The 20,353-nt window shown below is 31.9% G+C and overlaps 1 protein-coding gene across 13 annotated transcripts in view; it reads right to left on the bottom strand.

The window, feature by feature from the left end:
* RIMS2 (regulating synaptic membrane exocytosis 2) overlaps positions 1–20,353 on the bottom strand; it is a 605,965-nt gene that overhangs the window by 272,152 nt on the left and 313,460 nt on the right. For all 13 annotated transcript variants that reach the window (XM_086336253.1, XM_086336255.1, XM_086336266.1 and 10 more), the window contains 5 exons: positions 18,485–18,584; positions 16,943–17,066; positions 14,020–14,066; positions 10,366–10,478; positions 736–866 (listed from right to left, as the gene is read on the bottom strand). In XM_086336253.1, coding sequence (XP_086192379.1) covers positions 736–866; positions 10,366–10,478; positions 14,020–14,066; positions 16,943–17,066; positions 18,485–18,584 — 515 coding nt within the window. The remainder of the gene's footprint in view (positions 1–735; positions 867–10,365; positions 10,479–14,019; positions 14,067–16,942; positions 17,067–18,484; positions 18,585–20,353) is intronic.

Below are 20,353 nucleotides of genomic sequence, written 5' to 3'. Positions count from 1 at the left end.
CCAGGGATGCAGAACAGCTAGGGAAGGGAAATTAGTGTACTACTTTTTTCCTTTTTCATGATGTTTATTGAATAATTTCTTTCACTTGGCATGTGTTTGAAATTAAGAATGATTAGATGATTTTTGACAAGCTATTTCTCTATCCTGATTTCTCTATTTAAATCAGGGTAGATTAATAACATGCATATGGATCAGCATGGACACAAAGTAAATGACACTTTAGGGAGCTAAATCTTGGCCCAATGGTAGAGATTCCTTGATGATAAAGGTAATTAAATATAAAGCATGTTCATTAATTTTACAGAATGTAGAGAAATAATATATTAGTAAGAGAAAGTAGAAATTGTAGAGGAACATGATGAATATCCTTTAGTACCATTTCCAGCATTTTGTCTCTGTAGTTTATGTTTAAAATGTATTTGATTTAAAGGTGCACAATTTTTAATGAATTTTATAAGTAAAAACATACTTTATTTAAGAAGCAATCCACACAATATAAAATTGATATAGAATAAAATCATCTATATTATAAACATTTGAAATGGGTTTAAAAACAATAGCAAAGCATTTACTGTCACTGTTTTGATTCCTAGGAATCATTATGCCTATGTTAAACTTTATAAGTATCTAACTGGTATGATATTTAAAAATAAATGACACAAAATCAAAACATGCCCTGCTATTAACATTTCTCATCTGTTTTCAAGAATATTTACTTTTGTTTCATATCCTTACCTTCTGTCTGGAAGAAAGTAAATTTTAACATAAGGATTCCTTGGCCTCCCATCTTCCCTGGAAGGGAGGTCTTTTGCTCCCAAAATTGTAACTATTAATTGGTGACCAACCTTGTCAAACCACAGTTTTATCTGAAAAGCAAAAATATTTATTTATCAGCTTAACCATTTACTAATATAACAGAATGCTTACATTCCCAACCTTTGGCCCATTCTCTTATCCTGATATTAGCACAGAATATAAACTTCACTTAGTAAATTGCAGTTAACTTAAAAGGATATGCTATAATAACTTCAATGAACGGAGAGTTTAATTCAGATATTTTACTTTGACAAATCTCTTGAAATTTTTATGATCTAATTTGATAGTTTATTAACATGCACATAATAATTACATTGCTATAATAAGGACTTTATATAGGATTGTTCTCTGTCTACATTTATGCAGGAATAACTGTAGTTCATTTTGGTTCCCCTACAATACTGAATTCAGAATAAGTGCTCAAAATGAACTGAACAGATAAGTTGCTCATACGGCATTCATGGGAATATTTTCAGCAAATGTTTTATGTTATATTACAGCAAAGATCTTTCGAAGATTATAAGTAACTAGGAATTACTAGAAGACTTGTAAACAGACTGCTTAAATTTGTATTTAAAACTATAATAAATTCATCTTTTAAAGTTTTTTATACATAGTCTCTTTTTCATTTGTGAAGCAAATGTATTCATCCTTAGAATAAAAGGGTATATTTTATAATTCAAGATGAGAAAATTAGAATAATTTGCCTATGTCATAATTAAGGATTAGATCTTCACATCCAGCTGTTGAATTCATTAGACTTAACAACTGTCACCTCCCACACACATCTCACACTCCCACACCTAGTTATGATGACTATGATTCTGATTCACATTTGGTTCAGAATTTAGCACATCCCTGGCCACTATCTTCAAATTGAAATTGAATTGGAAATTTGGAGCTTGGGGAAAAGTTTTGTTTACGTAATATGCATATTTTATTTTCAATGGTTTGATTTTTTTCTTTTAATTTGGATGCACAATGTTTGCAGCAGCTTGGAAGACTTAAATATATATCTCATGTCAGTCCTTTCCTCTCCGCTCCAAAGCAGACAGTCAGGGCTGGGCCAAGCTCTAGGATATATACATAAGACCATCCACATAAAAAAATATACAGATAAATATATATATGATATGTTAGCAGTTCAGTTCCAATTTTAACATGGTGTTCTTGAGTCCCTCACTTCATATCCTAAGAGGATGAGAGGCCAAGCAAGAATTTTGAGTCAGAAGACTAATGGCCCAGAAAAGTATATAAAATTATTTATACACTTTTTTTTCGGTTAAATGAAATTAGTCCTCTTATAAGAATAATTATTAGAAATGTTTAAATTTTACAAATGGTACTACTACTCTTTATATTAAGTCCTTATATTTAATGCAGGTATTATTATCTTGAGGCTCTACAACAAAAAGTTTTTTGAATTGACTTGCTAAGTACAGACCCTAGTCAGGTGGTTTTCAAACTGTGGTTCATAAAACTCCTGCCACAGTATCATCTGACTCATCTGTTTAAAAGTTACAAATTCCTGTGGCCCACCTTTCAGCTACAGAACCAGAATGGGGCCCAGAAAATTTGCATTTTAACAAATCCTCAGGTGATTCTCATTTCCATTAAAGCTTGAGAACCACTGCTTTAGGGAAGCAACAACCTGGAAAAAAGCACCTGATATTTAAGTAAAAAAAAAAAAGAATTCAGCACCTGAAATTAACTGGAACATTCTAAACTATACTCCAATATAAAATGTTTAGAAATTACTATTAAAAAAAGAAAAAATTCAATTATTTCTTGCCCGACAATACTAAAACAAAGATATAGATGAGAATAGATGGAAAAAAGAGACATTCAGGCAAAAGATATGAGCGGGAAGAAAAAAGTAGGAAATACAAGTGTTTCATACATGAGATGAAACAGATGTCAGAAAGATTCGAAGTTCCTCTAAGTTTGTGACCAAATCACACTACTTTCTGTATTCTTTATTTTCTATAGCAATAAGAGCTATGGCTTTATTTTCCATGAGGTTAAAAATCCTTCTCGGAGCATCATGACATCAATATTAGACACTTCAAAAAAGAAAAAAACTTCTGAAAGGCTACAAAATTGTTTTCCAATAAACAGTGCATTTAAATAACAAAGAAAAATAATAAGTAGTGTTAGACTAAGTTCATAATTAATTATTGGAGCAAATTACTGATTTCTGTGAGTACTTTTTTAGGGATTAACACTAAACCTTTGTTGTCATCTCCACAGGCAGTATTTTTGCTCTTTTAAAATCATTACAGCTAAATCTCCTCAAGATATATATTTCAAATGCTTGCTAAATAGTATTATTTTTAGATTTTCTTATGCCATGGAAAACCAAAAATATCATTTATTAATAATATTCATTCTTCACACAAACAGATATTAGGTACTAGCTTTCATATTTTCACATTAATACTTTACAGTTTATTAAATTATACTTAACAAATATATACATATTAAAATAATATAGATATGAAACAGGCACACTTTGTACTGATTTTTTGATGAAAATTATATGTTTTAATAAGCTGTCAAACTGGGCATTTGATCAATAGTCCTAATTTTCATTTTATATTATGGGACTTGCATTGAAGTTTTTAATAGATATCCAGCTCACAGTATCAAAACAAAATTATTTTATTTGCTAGATTATTAGTCACATTCCTAAATGTGCTTTTTAAATGAATGGTTGGAATATATCTGTTGATTTCTCAAAATAAAACAAATATATTTCCACAGTTCTAAATATGATATATTTATTTTATGTCATTTTCATTAATAAAAATACTGATATCATTTTACTTGCTTTAATACAATTTTCATGTGCCACTTTTAAGTTTCCCAAGCAGACTCTGAGCAGTCTAAGTAAATATTTTACACTAGATAGTGTTAACTAGAACAACTTCAATTTTTTTTAATTTAAATTAAATTAGCATTATTGAAAACCGATAACAATAACAACAACAACAAAAAAAAACCCATGCAGCAAAGCAAGGAAAGCATAATACTACTTTTTTAAAAAACACTATATTAACATTACCTTTCCATATAGGGATTTCCTAATGAAAAGTGGCAAAGAACTTGTACCCAAGTATTGCAGTAAAAGCAAATAGAATTATAATTACATAATGTAAACAAAATAAACCCAACACATTTTACTTGGATTGTGATTTTGTTCTATCAAAGTCCTATAGTTTTCGAAAGTTGAACTTTATATATAATATGCAGAAAATTCATATTTTAGATAAGGTACAAATTTATTTGCCAGTCTCCTCAAGGAGTAATTGCTTGGAAAATGCAAGAGAATGTAGATGTTAAGTGATATAATGAATGATTTAAAGAGACAGTAACCTTAGTGTAATAAAAATGTCAACAGTATAAAATCAGCTATTTGTGTCAATATTACAGATATAAGTGGAATCTACATTAAATGCCAACCTGAAACTTCTGAGTTTTAGTATTCAGTCCATATAAAATCACTAACAAAGATTGTCTCTTTAAATTTTTATTGTATTTTAATCCCCATGCAGAATTTTACAAGCTGGCTCATAAAATGATTTGGAAGTCAATAATATGGTTTGGAGCAACATACCAAATAAAGTTTTCCTACTATGCATTTTCCAAAAACATACAAATAAGGGTTAAAACACAATTTTAGATTCTATCAGGCAGACAAGGCCTTTACCTGAACCCTAGGAACAAAAGGCGTTGTTCTTCTACTAAGGCTTTGGCTCTGGTAAGCAAAATTAAAGAAAAAAGCAATAAAACAAAACCAAAAAGGACAACACGCTGGAACTAAAAGACCAAAAGTAAAAAACACATACAACTATCCCTTAAATCCATTTTTCCATGACAATATATATCTAAATTAAGTACTTCAACATAATGAATAATTTTCCCAAAATTATAAAACAGATTAAGAACCATATAAAATCTGAGAAGTTTTAAACCAAATTTTTTAATGTATCAACATAACAGGAATTAAGACTGAATGTAAAACAATATAATCGGGCTCATATATTCTGAAAGAATGAATGTAAACATAAAATACGAGAGTCAAGATATTTCAGATATCATCCTTAAACATGCTACATAGAAAAAAACATGGTCCAGGAAGAAGTTAGATAAAAATACATTAAAGAATTATTAGTGAAAAGTCATCTATAGAAGTAATTATATAACTTTCCAAAGGAATATGGCTGAAAAAAAGTCTAAAAAATATTAGCCAAGTCAGCTTTATCATTTCTTAAAAGAATAAACACAGAAAGATAAAAGTGTGCTGGAACACACTGGATTAATCCGTTGCTTCATACTTTAAGAATCTATACGAGGAACTAGTATTTAACCATCATTTTCAGACATTTACTATGTGCCACCTGAGATAATACTATTTAGAGCTAATCACACTTATTAATGACAATAATAGTTTTCTTTTTATTTATACAATTCTTTATATATTTTCAAGTTTCAATAACAGTTTATTGCAAGTTTATTGCTTAAAACAATGCTAGAAGTAGTTGATGTTATCTCCAGTATGTAGAGGAGGAAACAGAGACATTAAAAAAAAAGCCTAGATGGACTTGTCCAATCTCAAAAAGTAAGACAGTTTTAAAGGTAAATAATAAAGCTCAATTCTGGTTAAAACACTCTTCCAAATTCGTAGAATAAAATCAAATTTCTTTTCTCTTCTAACTTTTTTTTTTTTTTTTTTCATTTTGAAACAGCTTCCCAAAGATACCACAGCCACTGGGACATTGTGCCTCTATTAAGATGTGCCAACAGTTACAAGAGGAACAAAATCAGATTCAAGTTTCTGGGTTTGGAAATGGGTATCAGGGCATTTACTTTTTGTTCTTTCACCAAGATTCCATCCCATCTCTCACATTTTTCATGCATGTCTCTCGTTTAATTAACAGTTGTGAACAGTTAAATGTTTCAGACGTTTCCACTGCTATACGGAAACAGATAATAAGTACTAGGAAGACTGCTGTCCAGTGTAGCCATCATCAGACAAAAACCTGATGATAGTTTAAGACATAATCTAAAACCCAAAGGAAAGTGAATCTTTAAAGCAGACTTTCATTCAGCCATATGAGTCATCTTTATCTCCGAAAACCAAGACAGTCTCAAATCTCAGTTGTCTTCTTTTTCATGAGGGACGTTTAGATATGGAGTATGTTCCTGGTATCTGTCTGCATAACCCTAAATGGATAATTCTCCAGCCAAAGGGTAAGGGATGTGTGAAATTCACAGAGATTAGCTAGGCATGCTGAAGAAAAGGGCTAACAATACACTCAATTTAGAAATATATCTTACTTTTCTTGCCTTCCCAACTGTCCTACCTGTTGTTGACCAAAAATATCAAGGTAATGAAAGATTTTTGCAAGTAAATATTACTTCAAAACTAAAACATTTACTTTCAAAGAAATAGTCCTTTGAAATAAAGTAATCCTTTAAGGTCAACATTTTTCCATCTTTCAAAATGACCTCAAATGAGCAACTCATAGATTTTTTAAAGCAACTGTCTAAAATCTATGCCAGTTTAAACTTAACCTTTACCCGTAAGCTTATACATTAAACTTGGCTATGTAAATGTATTTTGTTTTGTCAGATTATTTTAAATTCAGATGAGATTAAAATAACATGCATTAACCATTTTAAAGTGTTGATGTATGGCAAAACCAATACAATATTGTAAAGTAATTAGCCTCCAATTAAAATAAATAAGTTTAAATTTAAAAAATAAATAAAGTGAACAATTCAGTGGCATTTAGAGAATCCACAATACTGTGTCACCACCACCTCCTTCAGGTTTCAAAACTTTTTCATCACATCAGAAGAGTCATGATTCATCACATTCTGTATCTATTAAGTAATCGCTCACCATTTCCCCATTGCCCCAGTTTCTGGCAACCACTAAGCTGCTTTCTATCTCTATAGATTCTGGATATTTCATCAAAAAATGGTGAAGTATTATGCATCTCATTGCAATTTGTGATTAATACGAATTCATTTATTTTAAGCATGAAATGTCTGATAATATCTGTAACAATTCAGATTCATACAAATTAAGAATTTGACTTTGCACACTATGATTTATTTTGCATTTTTAATGTCCCTTCATACTTCATTCTGCACTACCAACTTCAGGACATTCTTCTTACATAATACTTCTAAAATAACAAGGTTGTAACAAAGAAATATAAAAGATAAAAGCTCAAAGAAAAAATTTTCATTTATAGAAAATTTGAAAACAGCTATTGAATTTCTAAGTAGATATAAAGAATACATACCTATTCTTCAGCTAGTTAGTCCCTTCAAATGGGCATAAAATGGATATGTACAATATTTACAAGCTCATCACTAAAAATGGAGTCAGAAAAATATTAAAACAAAGTAACTTAGGGAAAAACATTGCAGCTATTAGTTAGCCACAGACTCTGAAGTAAAATAATGATTGTCAATAAGAATTAGTGTGTTCCTAGAGATAAAATTCTGAGTCACTTCTCACTTTTGAAATAGTTAAAGGCTATATCTTAATTTAACACTCTATCAAAAAACTAGTCAAAGGCTGAAATTAATTTTAAAATATTGAGACAATTACAGAAGCAATCCTTCAAACAAGGAAACTGCTAAATTACGGAAGACCAAAAATTTAAAAAAGAATCAAAATAAGGGATTGCTGACACTGAAAAGACTAACATAACAGTCCAGGTGTCATAAACCTAAGCTCATACAGATTTTCTCACCAAACACATTAATGGCACTTTCATAGTTATGCTTGAGAATAATAACAAGCTAACAGTACAATTTAAGCATGAAGAAATAAATGGAATAATAGTTTTAAATTCATCAACAATAGCCTTGTGCATGAAAGTTTAAATAATGTGTTTTATATATATATATATATAAAAAATATATTTGAGAAAATACCAGTCCATGAACAGACATAAATATATTAGGAAGGAAAGCTCACATAATATACAAATTATCTTGTCAGATATTATATTAGCAGACATTAACAATGTCATAATTTTATAAGTGAGTTATGGACCCAGGTAAAATCTCATCGAAAATCAAAAATACCCAAAGGTAGAACAGAAAGATACAGGAAACATAATGTTGCCTTATGACTTCCTCGGTGTTTCCCTGAAGGATGATATAAGTGGACAAATGTTTTCCCAACCTCTGCATCATTACAGCAAACCAAAAATTGTCTCCAGTTGGCAGAAATGGGGTTAAATATAAAGGAAAATACTATATCCAAAAGGGTATCTTGCTTAGTTTTGCTGCATGAATAGAATGAAGGCAAAATTAAGTTTCATGAAGGTAAAATCCTCTGCTGTATTCTCTCAGCTACTAGTATTATAACTGACAAGGGGATAGAGCTTCACATATATTACTTGAATTGATAACTGTAGTTTAATTTGGCAAAAATATGTTGGAGGAAAGTTTTGGCAAAAGATTTCAAGAATCTTAAACTTTTTTTCTTTCACATTGTAATTTTATATCCAGACAAAAGTTATCCCGACAAAAGAATTTTGTCCTAACAAAATATGCAAGATTTATATTCAAGGATTTCCATGGCATCATTATTTAAAATACTATAAATTAGAAACAAGCAAGATATCCTATAATAGCAAATTAAGTTTAAATGGGGTATTAAATAGTAATTAAAATCATTTTAGGATGTTTTTTTTAATTAAAAGAAAATGTATATGATACATTAAGTAAAAAAAAGCAAGTTTTAAAATAGTATACACAGATTTATTATAGTTCTGTTTAAAATTTTATATGTATGTGAATGATTATGCTTTGGTGGCAAGAATATAGGTGATTTTAATTTTTTATTTATCTGTGCTTTCTTGATTTACTAAAAGAAATATATATCTTATTTATAAACATTATCTTGCTGGAACACACTTCTTCTAGGTCATAAAAAAATGATAAAATGGAACACGTGTTAAATTACAATTATATAGATTTAAACCATTACTTACAAACACAAGTACTATATACATTTGTTTATGTTTTCCCCAAATATTTAACAGTCTTACCTTTCTACCAAATTCACTTTGAACCATGAGGAAAAGTAGTTGAATTTGAAATCTGTCTAAATGCCCACACTATGAACCCTTCGTTCCTAGTTCAATTTCTAACATAAACTTGAGATTTCAAAAGAGGCAGCAACAAAGTGGTACTTACTTATTATGGGAGTCTAACTTTCACTCCCTCATTCTCCAACTGAAGCTAACTAAATACACACACACACTCACACACACACTCACACACACAGATTTAATATATACTGGCATCATCAGCCACCCAGTGCTTTACTTATACATGAAGCTATCTAAGGGAAGCCATGATTAAAAATTAAAAGCTAACATTTACTAACACTTTCTAAAATGGTGGGAAAAAATACACATACACTTGTAACCATAAATGTCAACATTTGTGCTGTCAATGTATGTAAGAGAGTAAGTAGAAAGATGCTACTTATTGTGGAAAATGGAAAAAACACCACTGTCCTCAAATGAAAAAGTTCACTCTGTTTATGAAAGAGAAAGGAAAAGAAAACAATAAGGAGAAGAAATCCATTTTAGTAAGACATTTACAATCTCCTAATAGTATATCGTATTCTGTTATTCTCATATTTGTGATCAAAGTAGTCTCAGAACAGATGTGCCTAATGACTTTTACTGTTATTTCTGCTTATATTTCCTGTATCTTCATCTAATTAATGGAAACTCTTAAGAAAAATAAAATACTTCTCCTTCCCCCAGAAAATAAAAGGACAAAATCTGTACCTAATTTAATAAAGCTAGAAATTGCTTTTAAATTAGACCAAGAATAGTTTTGTTTTAACTATAACAGTAACAATTATCCAAAATTCAATGTCTGAATTTTGAGAATTAAAGAGTTCTTAATACTCATAAAATTTCAGGTTAGGAACTCATCAGAACTAGTATCAATATTAATCTGTTTGTTTCTAAAATATAAGTGGATAAATTTTAATATTTTTAAATGGTTTAAAACAGAATGACAACTTTAGAAATTAATAAAATGTGAGGGCCTGAATTTGCAAAGCTCTTCTAATATGGGTATATGAGGGATAACTTAATTTTTAACTTTTATTATAAAATGTTCAAATTAGGGGTCACTTAATATGAAATCCACATGATATACTCAGTAATCTATTATATATTTCCCAATTTTCTTAGCTGAGTGAAAATCATGACCTTGAATTTTGGAATAATATTACTTACTGAAAAAGGTTTTAGATAGCATTACAAATTCTAATTCTCACCAAATTCCAGAAAAAATGTAGCTCTAATAAAGAAAGTATTCTGTTAGATAATTATAATTGAATTTAAATTAATTAAAATTACTAAGAATGACAAAGTTGATGGTAAAAAGCACAATTATATTCTAAATAGGACTTGGTTCACAAAAAAATGGCATCATCTAGTAGAAATACTACTTGCTATCCCAAAAACAGAAATTAATCTAGTGAATACATACTGAAAGTTGTCCAGATAAGAACTGTGGAACATCCCTCAACATGCCAGGACTCATGGGAGATGTAACAGAAATAGAAGGACGATCCATTTTTTGAGATTCGAATGAGCTAGAACCTGAAATGGCAATTATACATAAAGAATAACAACAATGACTCTTCATTAGTATTTAATCATCTTTACCATATATCTTAAGTTATTTTTAATACCTACAAAATTCCATTATTTAGACCTTTTTCTTAGCCACAATGTTCTAAATATACTTAAAGGGTTTCTTTAAAAGTGTAAGTGCAGCTTAGGGATTCTTGAAAGACCAAGGGTGAACCATTTTCTGTGCCAATTATAGTAGAGACAGACCTCAGAACCTAGTTACTTCATCTGTTCTGTGTTCTAAACTCATATCTTACAATAATATACTATGGGCTTCCTAGTGGCTCAGACGGTAAAGCGTCTGTCTGCAATGCAGGAGACCTGGGTTCAACCCCTGGGTTGGGAAGATCCCCTGGAGAAGGAAATGGCAGCCCACTTCAGTATTCTTGCCTGGAAAATCCCATGGACCTGGAGCCTGGTAGGCTACCGTCCATGGGGTCGCAAAGAGTCAGACACGACTGAGCGATATTATACAATAATATACTAGGAAATTTTAAAAATAGAAACTTAAGAAGGAAAAACCCAAGCCAAAACCTAAATCAATAAAGCAACTCAAACATGGTCTAAACTTGTAATGCTAAAAACGTAATTACTAGAATGTTAACTGTGAAAAGTTTTCAGCAGTGGTTTCTAACCATATCTGGAAGAATATAATAAATTATATGGGTAAAAATAAAGTGAGGAGCTATGAGAAAAAGATATAGGAGATCAGGAAAAGCAGAACTTCAATACCTAGAAGTTATATGTATGAGTTTATTTGTATGGAGAGGAATGAACAAATTGCAAAGTGAATAAAATGGAGCTAATGAGATACTGACAGAATTAAATGCCTGGAATTCTGGGCTGCAAATTTTGGCACTAATAAAATATCCATGCTAAATTTTTATGAGTTAGGTAATAAAAACTGCATTTGAGGAAGATGTCTTTACCATTCATTTAAAGTTTCTGAATTGAGCGAGATGAAAAATAGTTAAGAATAAGTGGAATTCAATAAAATATAAAAGAAGGGGAATGACTGGAAAATGGACTGAAAAGAAAGAATTGAAGCAATGTCACAAAATTAGAAAATGAGGACTCAAATTAATTAGATAAGGAAATTTCCAGATTAAGGAAAAGGGGGGAATGTTAAGATTTCAAGGGTTATAACCAGATATGGTCCCCTATGTCTTGTTCTCTGCACAGGACAGAGCAGATATTCCCTGGATGCAGAACTCTGGAGAAGTTCTGTGTGTAAAGGAATGGTTGGAGAAGTTAATTTGGAACCTGTCACAGTGACCCTGCGACACCACAAAGACATCCAAGGGGAAATGTAAAGCAGGTAACAGATGTGCAGATGGGGCCAAATGTCGAGTAGATATTAGTGTTAGAAATTAAAATGCAAACTGTCACCCTAATTGGGGTCCTAAGTGGATAGTATTCACTTCCAGAGAGAATACAGTGTAAAATGAAGGGGGAAACGGTAAGCCTTGGGATCAGAAGTAATGGTGATACCTTCATAGCATTTAGAAGTGGAAAGAATACTGCCTTTATATTAAGAAATAAGCTAAGCTTCAAGTAACAGGAAGACAGACACTTAGAACATATTCTTCAATATTCTTTAAATATCCAGGGCTGTAGGGACAATGATAGATCATTTTGATAATGTAACTTAGGAGTCATGTGGCAATTAAAATTATATGAAGAGAAAAACTTGCTGAGGAACTAAAAATAGAGGTTAAGAAACAGGCCTTGGAGAAAGCTACTCTTCCACTTCTAAAGCAAACAGGATTCAATCTTATTTGAGAAAGGACCCCTGCCCTAACAGAAACAATTTTGGAATTGTAGCCTAGGGGTTTTTCAAATAGCTACAATAATATAAAGGATTCCATACTGCTTATATAATATCTGTGTGATGTAAGTGAATAAAAGTTTTACCTACATCATAGACTGCTGTGAAAATTAGTATAAGTAACAATATCAAGCACAGTTCCAGGCATCCAAAATAGGAGTGATGATGATGATGACATTATATATAATGATAATTATTATCATTATGCTAGCACTTACAATTTTATGTGATCATAATATTATTTTGGATAAAATGATTTAGCAACCAGCCAAAGGTACTAAAGCAAATCTATCATATAATCAAATTTTAAAATTTAGAGCTAAGGCATTCCAAAATGACTTGACCTCTCTGGTAAAGTTTTTCTTTTTTTTTTTAAATTTATACTCATAATTATAATATAAATGTAAAAAAACCCATCTATTTTAATAGTATTCTGTTAATTGACATGTGTATAAAGAATCCAGTCACTTCTCACGACCTTCATTGCAACCACCATGGTCTAAGTTACCATTGGCTCACCACTCAATACTGAAATAGCCTTCTCACTCTCTCTCTGCTTTCACTCTGTTTAGTCTATTTTCAACGTAGCACCCAGATTGGAAAACATGTTTCTCCCCCAAAACATCCTATGTAGCTCCTGATTTCCCTTAGAGTGAAAGCCAAATTCTTTACAGCGCCTTGTAAAGTCTCTGCAGTTTGGCTGCCCGTGACCTCCCTGTCCTCCCTCCTGCCGTTCTTCCCTTTGCTCACTCTTGCAGCCACAAGTCTTTTTGCTTTTTCTTAAATGCATCTTAGGCTTTCCTGGCTTAGCACCACTGAACCTCTGCCCACTGTACCCGAAAAGCTTTTTCCTCAGATTGCCACTCTGTCCAATCTTGCTCCAATTCTTCCATCTCAATGTGTCTATCCTGATCAACATATTTCAGACTGCAACCCTCCTCTCTTCCTTCACAACATGCCTTTCTATTAATCAGTCAATGAATTGGAAAAAATTTGTTTGCTTAATATCTGAAAGTAGCACTCAAACACAAGTAATTTAAAATGTCTATGTAATTTTTAAATGTCTATATAATATATAAAATTGTAATAATTTTAACTTATATTTGCCTAAGATATTTAATATCTGAAGTAGCACTCAAACACAAGTAATTTAAAATGTCTATATATTTAATGTTATTTCAACTTAAATGTCTATTGTTCCATTACTACTTTGTTAAATCAGAACTATTACCCATTTTCTGAAAATATAAATAAGAATATATATGTAATTATTCACTAGATTGTCCTCAAGATTCCCCACACTTACTGAGGATTAGGTTACAAAGCAGTAAATTTTAAAATTAGGTGAAATTTGGGGAGAGGGTGAAATTTTGAGTAGTGAACTTACCTAACTGTGCATTTGAAATATCTTCAGTTTATAGTAATATACCTTAATACAGCTATCTAAAAAATACATGGTAGTTAAGACAGTGTAGTTTAAAAAAATCATCTTAAGATATAGACTCTTGTACTTTTTCCCACAATAACATGAAATAATACTAAATCTTCCATCTTTATACAACTGCAGACTTGACAACAGTACTATTGTATTTCTTACTTTGTATTAATAAAGAGTTCATTTGACTCAGATGATGAACGACTTTATTAGTGACATTTTCTACTAAAATAAATGAAACTTACTGGACTCCAGCTGTGTGTGTGTGCTGTCAGGTATTCTAGGTATATCCCTGAAACGACAGAAAAAGAAAAAAAAAACAAGAAATTGTTTAAAAAGTACTAGGAACTACTATTATGACAATTATCAATCTATATTATAACAGGACAATGCAAAATGAACAAAACTGTGTATGAGAGAAGCATTATATAAATAAGGAGAAAAAAGTAGCACTCGTAGAACACAAAGTTCTCAGGGCTGACTTCTACTACTTAAAAAAATGAAAAATTACATGCATTTGGAGCAGATTTAGGAAAATATACAATTCATTTCCTATGTGTTTTACTATACAATTTTCCATTCAAAAAATTTCTATACTCAAAACAAGGTAAGTTTTAGAAATATATTTTAATTATACTCTACTCTTTACATTGTACCTGCTGTTGTTCAAATCATAACATTGAAATTCAAATAAAAATATCACCAAAATGAAAATGAAAATATTTGGATTGTGACTGAAATTTTTTTAAACATAATAATTCTACTAAGAAAAAAGTAAACATGTTTTTATTGGACTTAACATAATTGCTCTGTATTGCATTTACACCTAAAGTATGTACATTTTTGTTTGAGGTTTGCCAAGGAGAAGGCAATGGCACCCCACTCCAGTACTCCTGCCTGGAAAATCCCATGGACGGAGGAGCCTGGTAGGCTGCAGTCCATGGGGTCGCTAAGAGTTGGACACGACTGCGCGACTTCACTTGCACTTTTCACTTTCATGCATTGGAGAAGGAAATGGCAACCCACTACAGTGTTCTTGCCTGGACAATCACAGGGATGGGTGGGCTGCCGTCTCTGGGGTCGCACAGAGTCAGACATGACTGAAGCAACTTAGCAGCAGCAGCAGCAGCAGCAGCAAGGATGATATACATTAATGGCTAAGCTCATTCAAAAAGTTGCATCAATAATACTTAAATATTTAAAAAAATGTGATTGGAGAATTCCTTAATACCAAGAAACACATTTGATTAATACCTTAAGGTAATAGTTTAACCATATAGCAAAACTATGAAAAGACAAAATAAAAAATAGATACAATTTCATGTGGTAGATTCATTACTTTTGAAAGGAACATTTCAAAAATTAAGTTACCAATTGAAGTAATTTCCTTCATGAAAATTTCCTTCATGCAAATTTCCTTCATGAAGCAATTTCATCATGAAAAACTCATATAAATGACTTAACACTAGGAATTAGTATTCTATAAGAAGGAAAAATTTCCAGTTTCTATCCTGGAATACTTTTACACCAGACATGCATTTAATAATTCACTGTCAGTTTATATATTTTTCTATTGCTTTTTTAAGTTATAGGTTTCTCTTTTACATTGGCTTAGAACACAAGCTTCTGTAAAGGAAATACTCCTGTGGTATTTCATGAGTATTTTTAACATAATTAAAAAGTAAACATAATTATTCACTAGATTAAAAAGGATTATATTTAAAATAATAATAAAAATAATAAAATGGTTAATAATAAAATAATTATTTAAAAGCATTATATTTATTGCCAATTTTAAAAAAGTCAAAGAGTAATTGATGTTTGCTTACTTTTTATCTGTTAACTTAAAGATGTTCATTTTTCCTTAAGTGGTTGCCTCCATCTAGAAATACTGTGCCCTTAACCTATCTCTTATTTTTATATTAAATCTCCATTTTGGAAAAAACATAAAATGCATAGAATATAGCTGATTCTTGTGCAATGTACAGAACCACAGATTATGAAACTTCTTTTGAGAATAACTGTTACTATAGTCCCCTTCTGCTAATCCTTTAGCTATCTACTGAGTTACTAAGATAATAAAAATTATCTTAAATATTTAAAAAAAAATACAGTCCATGGAATTCTCTAGGCTAGAATACTGGAATGAGTAGTCTTTCCCTTCTCTGGGATCTTCCCAACCTAGGAATTGAACCCAGGTCTCCCACAGTGCAGGCAGATTTTTTTTACCAGCTGAGCAAGAAGGGAAGCCCAAGAATACTGGAGTGGGTAGCCTATCCCCTCTCCAGGGGATCGTCCCAACCCAGGAATCGAACTGGCGTCTCCTACATTGCAGGCGGATTCTTTACCAACTGAGCTATCAGGGAAGCCCTAAGAAAAATTATAAACACCTAAATTTTCTTCCTTTGTAATTAACTATATATTCTAGCATGATCAGATAAAAAGATGTCATTTTTGATAAGGTGTTTTTAGTAAAGGAGAAAAAAGCACTGTCCTCAAAAAATTTAGTTTTATAAAGTAATCATATATTATTGAATTGCATATTACAAATTGTTTAATAGTAGTCAATTTTATGACTTCCCAGTTGGTGCAGTAGTAAAGAATTCACCTGCCAGCACAGGAGATAGGAGTTTGATCTCTGGGTAGAGAAGATACCCTAGAGGAGGAAATGGCAACCTACTCTAGTATTCTTGCCTGGAAAATCCCATGGACAGAGGAGCCTGGTGAGCTACAGTTCTTAGGGTCACAAGAGTCAGACACAACTGAATGACTGAGCATGCACACACAGTCAAATTTACACATGTGTAAAGTATTCAGCAAGGAGATGCAACCAGTCCATTCTAAAGGAGATCAGTCCTGGGTGTTCTTTGGAAGGAATGATGCTAAAGCTGAAACTCCAGTACTTTGGCCACCTCATGTGAAGAGCTGACTCATTGGAAAAGACTCTCATGCTGGGAGGGATTGGGGACAGGAGGAAAAGGGAACGACAGAGGATGAGATGGCTGGATGGCATCACTGACTTGATGGACATGGGTTTGGGTGAACTCTGGGAGTTGGTGATGGACAGGGAGGCCTGGCGTGCTGCAATTCACGAGGTCGCAAAGAGTCAGACACGACTGAGCGACTGAACGGAACTGAACTGAACTGAAAGTATTCAGATTAACTCACCCAATAGGCCTTGAAACAACAAGCTCCACCTGTGGTTCAGGTTTGGATTCCAGGATGATGTTATATACTTCTTCAAATGTGGCTCCTTGTAATAGTCTTCCATTCCACTCTAGTACTTCATCACCTGTGGTGTGTGTCAGCAATGATAATCTTAGAAAGAAAACCTAACTTCACAAAATGCACTCGAAACAAATGCAATCTCAAACTGCAATCAATTTTGTAGAACACAAGCACCGTTATGGAATAAGAAACATACTGAGAACAGCTCCAATGGCATAAAATATGATGACTGGGATGATTAGTAAATTTCACACAAAAGGACAAGGAAAGGCCAGAGGAAAAAATAACGTAAAAGTCATCTCTGTGATTTCTGGAATTGTTTTCAATAGTGTCCTGTCCCTGAATAGTTGTTAGTTGTTCCTGCAAGGGGAAGCAAGTTGGGAACAACCTACGTCTCCAACTTGGTGACATCACTCTTGTCTGTGATTTCTTAATAGAAATTACAATTCTATTTTTTTTTTTTTTTTTTTTTTAGAAATTACAATTCTAGAAACTATCATGATCCATTGCCTCTTTGAAAAATGTATAACTCTGTATTCTATGATTCTCAATATATATGTAGTTGAGCACTTGTCTAATCTCTTTTATGAAAAGTTTAACACTGACCATTCACTGGATCCTCTCCAAGGCATTCAAGGATCTCTTAAATAGTAACCATTATCACAGACATAAGGAGTGACACATTTCAGGAAAAACATATTTATCCATGAAATTTGCTTTCTAAACTATACTGGAAGTGCTTCAAAAGAAATAAGGCTTATGGGAAACAAATTATGCTAATCTGAGATACAGACTAGGAATATCCATCAACAAAAAAATAAGATCAGTAAATATAAAAATCTTTTATCTACTGTGACTCAAGAACTAATAGTTACAACTTTGCATTGATGAATAAAAATTAATATATAAGTTAAATGAACTTTTGGTTACAAGTGAAGTCACTTCCAAATGAGACAACTTTTTCATAACAAAGGTCTGTCTAGTCAAGGCTATGGTTTTTCCAGTAGTCATGTATGGATGTGAGAGTTGGACTGTGAAGAAAGCTGAGCACCAAAGAATTGATGCTTTTGAACTGTTTGTGTTGGAAAAGACTCTTGAGAGTCCCTTGGACTGCAAGGAGATCCAACCAGTCCATTCTAAAGGAGATCAGTCCTAGGTGTTCTTTGGAAGGAATGATGCTAAAGCTGAAACTCCAGTACTTTGGCCACCTCATGCGAAGAGTTGACTCATTGGAAAAGACTCTGATGCTGGGAGGGATTGGGGGCAGGAGGAGAAGGGGACGATGGAGGATGAGATGGCTGGATGGCATCACTGACTCGATGGATGTGAGTCTGAGTAAACTCCAGGAGCTGGTGATGGACAGGGAGGCCTGGCGTGCTGCGATTCATGGGGTTGCAGAGAGTTGGACACGACTGAGCGACTGAACTGAACTGAACTGAAGTTTAACAGTTTAAGTGTAAATAACCAAAAATTGAAACCTACCTGGTCTAAGATGTCCTACGGTATCAGCTAAACTTCCTCTTTTAACTTTGGTTATAAATGCACAGAGCCGACCTGATTCAGTCATCTTTCCTCCTACAACCTGTTAAAAAGAAGAAAATGTTAAAACAGGCATACTGTTCAATTGAACACAGTTGAAGATTCAAGTAAAAAATAACTAGATAATTTGCAAGTTTTGAAACTATAATTTAAAATGTTAAAATAATTTTAAAATAATATAGTGTTATTATTAGGAACTGTGTATATGTCAAGGGCAGACTCTTTACATACTCCAAATATTTTACAATTTAAGCAATTATTTGTTGAAAATGTTGCATACCTTAGAAACAATTTATAATTTCTGCCTTTATTACAGAATTCTTACTTTTGCCATTTCTAAAAATATGTTACTACACAATACTACATAATTACATATAATTACATTAACATTTCTAACTACAAATTTCTAGTTATAGATGTCAAGTATCATACTACATATTTTGTTACTTTTACTATAATTATGATATCTTCTAAAAATTTTATTAGTTAGTAATCTTTGGGGCACATTGATAACATGCATGATGATGATGGATTTTTCCTGAGAAAATTACAAAATTTACTTAATCTCATCCAAATTAATGTAAACTTTAGACCATCTGCCTCCCAATTTTTCTGTTTCTATTAACACATGTTTCAGAAAAAGAAAAAAAACAAAGGTTATCATTAATGCAGTGGAATCATATGTGAAGCTATAAGACTAGTCTCCTAAATTAATGCTTTGATTCTCAGAACTGCCAATCAATCAATATATCAACTTTGTAGCAAGTTATGCAAAAACTAGTAACTAATTTCATTGACTAGATTTTTTTCCCTCTTCTCAATTGACTGAATGACACAGAATTTAAAAATTATTGATTTATCTTACTCCATTTATTTATTCCCCAATTGCAGTGAATAACACTCAGCGGCAGTTCAGTTAACATTAACTAATTATTCAAATGTTTGGTTCTGAAAATTACATGTATAGATAATATGGGCTGAAATCCCTATGTTAAGATATTAAAACTTTCTTGACTTAATAAATTTTAATAATAATTATACTGACTATAATTATTATTATTGAAATCTCAGAGTGCCAGGCACAATACTAAATGTTTGTATATTGCTTTATTTAATCTTACTAGATAATAAGTCTCAGTATTATTATCTCCGCTGTACAGATGAAGGATCTGAGACTAAGAGAAGTTTAGTTGCCTAATGTCACATAGCTAGTAAGTGCTATAAATAGAAGTCAAGCCAAGGCATCCCGACCTCTATACTATACTGCAGTTCCAACTCTACACTGGGCAGATCTGGATTTAATTCTCACCTTCATCACCATCTTTGAGACTATGAGCAAGTTACAAGACCTTGCTAAGCTTATTTCTTATCTGAGAGTCAGTAAAATGATAAAGTGTTCAGATGAGTACCAGCCACACGGCAACCACCCAATAAATGATGCACAATTTTATTTACAATCAAAATTTTCAAATATCTCTTCCTGGATTCTATACAACTACTTCTGTAGCAATGATTCGATTCTAAAACTCTCTTTGCATTTCAGTTTTTAATTCACTTTACAGATACACAAAAAATCAACAGAGCCTTCTTTGGTGTACTTAAATAATTGTCTGGTATTTTACAGTAAAATACAAATCAGCATTTACATTAAATCTCCTAACATAAGTATTTCTGAGTTTTTAGACTTCAAACGTTATTCTCTTTCTCTCTCTCTCTCTCACACACACACAAAAAAAACACATACATATTTTGCTACGCTAATACAAATTATATTCCTATGTAATACACGTTATATTTCCCACATTTGCACAT

The sequence above is a fragment of the Bos grunniens genome, chromosome 14 (genome assembly GCF_055505025.1).
Source record: "Bos grunniens cultivar Pamir isolate PY7600 chromosome 14, Bosgru_T2T1.0, whole genome shotgun sequence".
In the NCBI taxonomy this organism is placed as follows: Eukaryota; Metazoa; Chordata; class Mammalia; order Artiodactyla; family Bovidae; genus Bos; species Bos grunniens.
The sequence above is the reverse complement of the archived record's forward strand: the minus strand, read 5'-3'. Positions and strand labels throughout refer to the sequence as shown.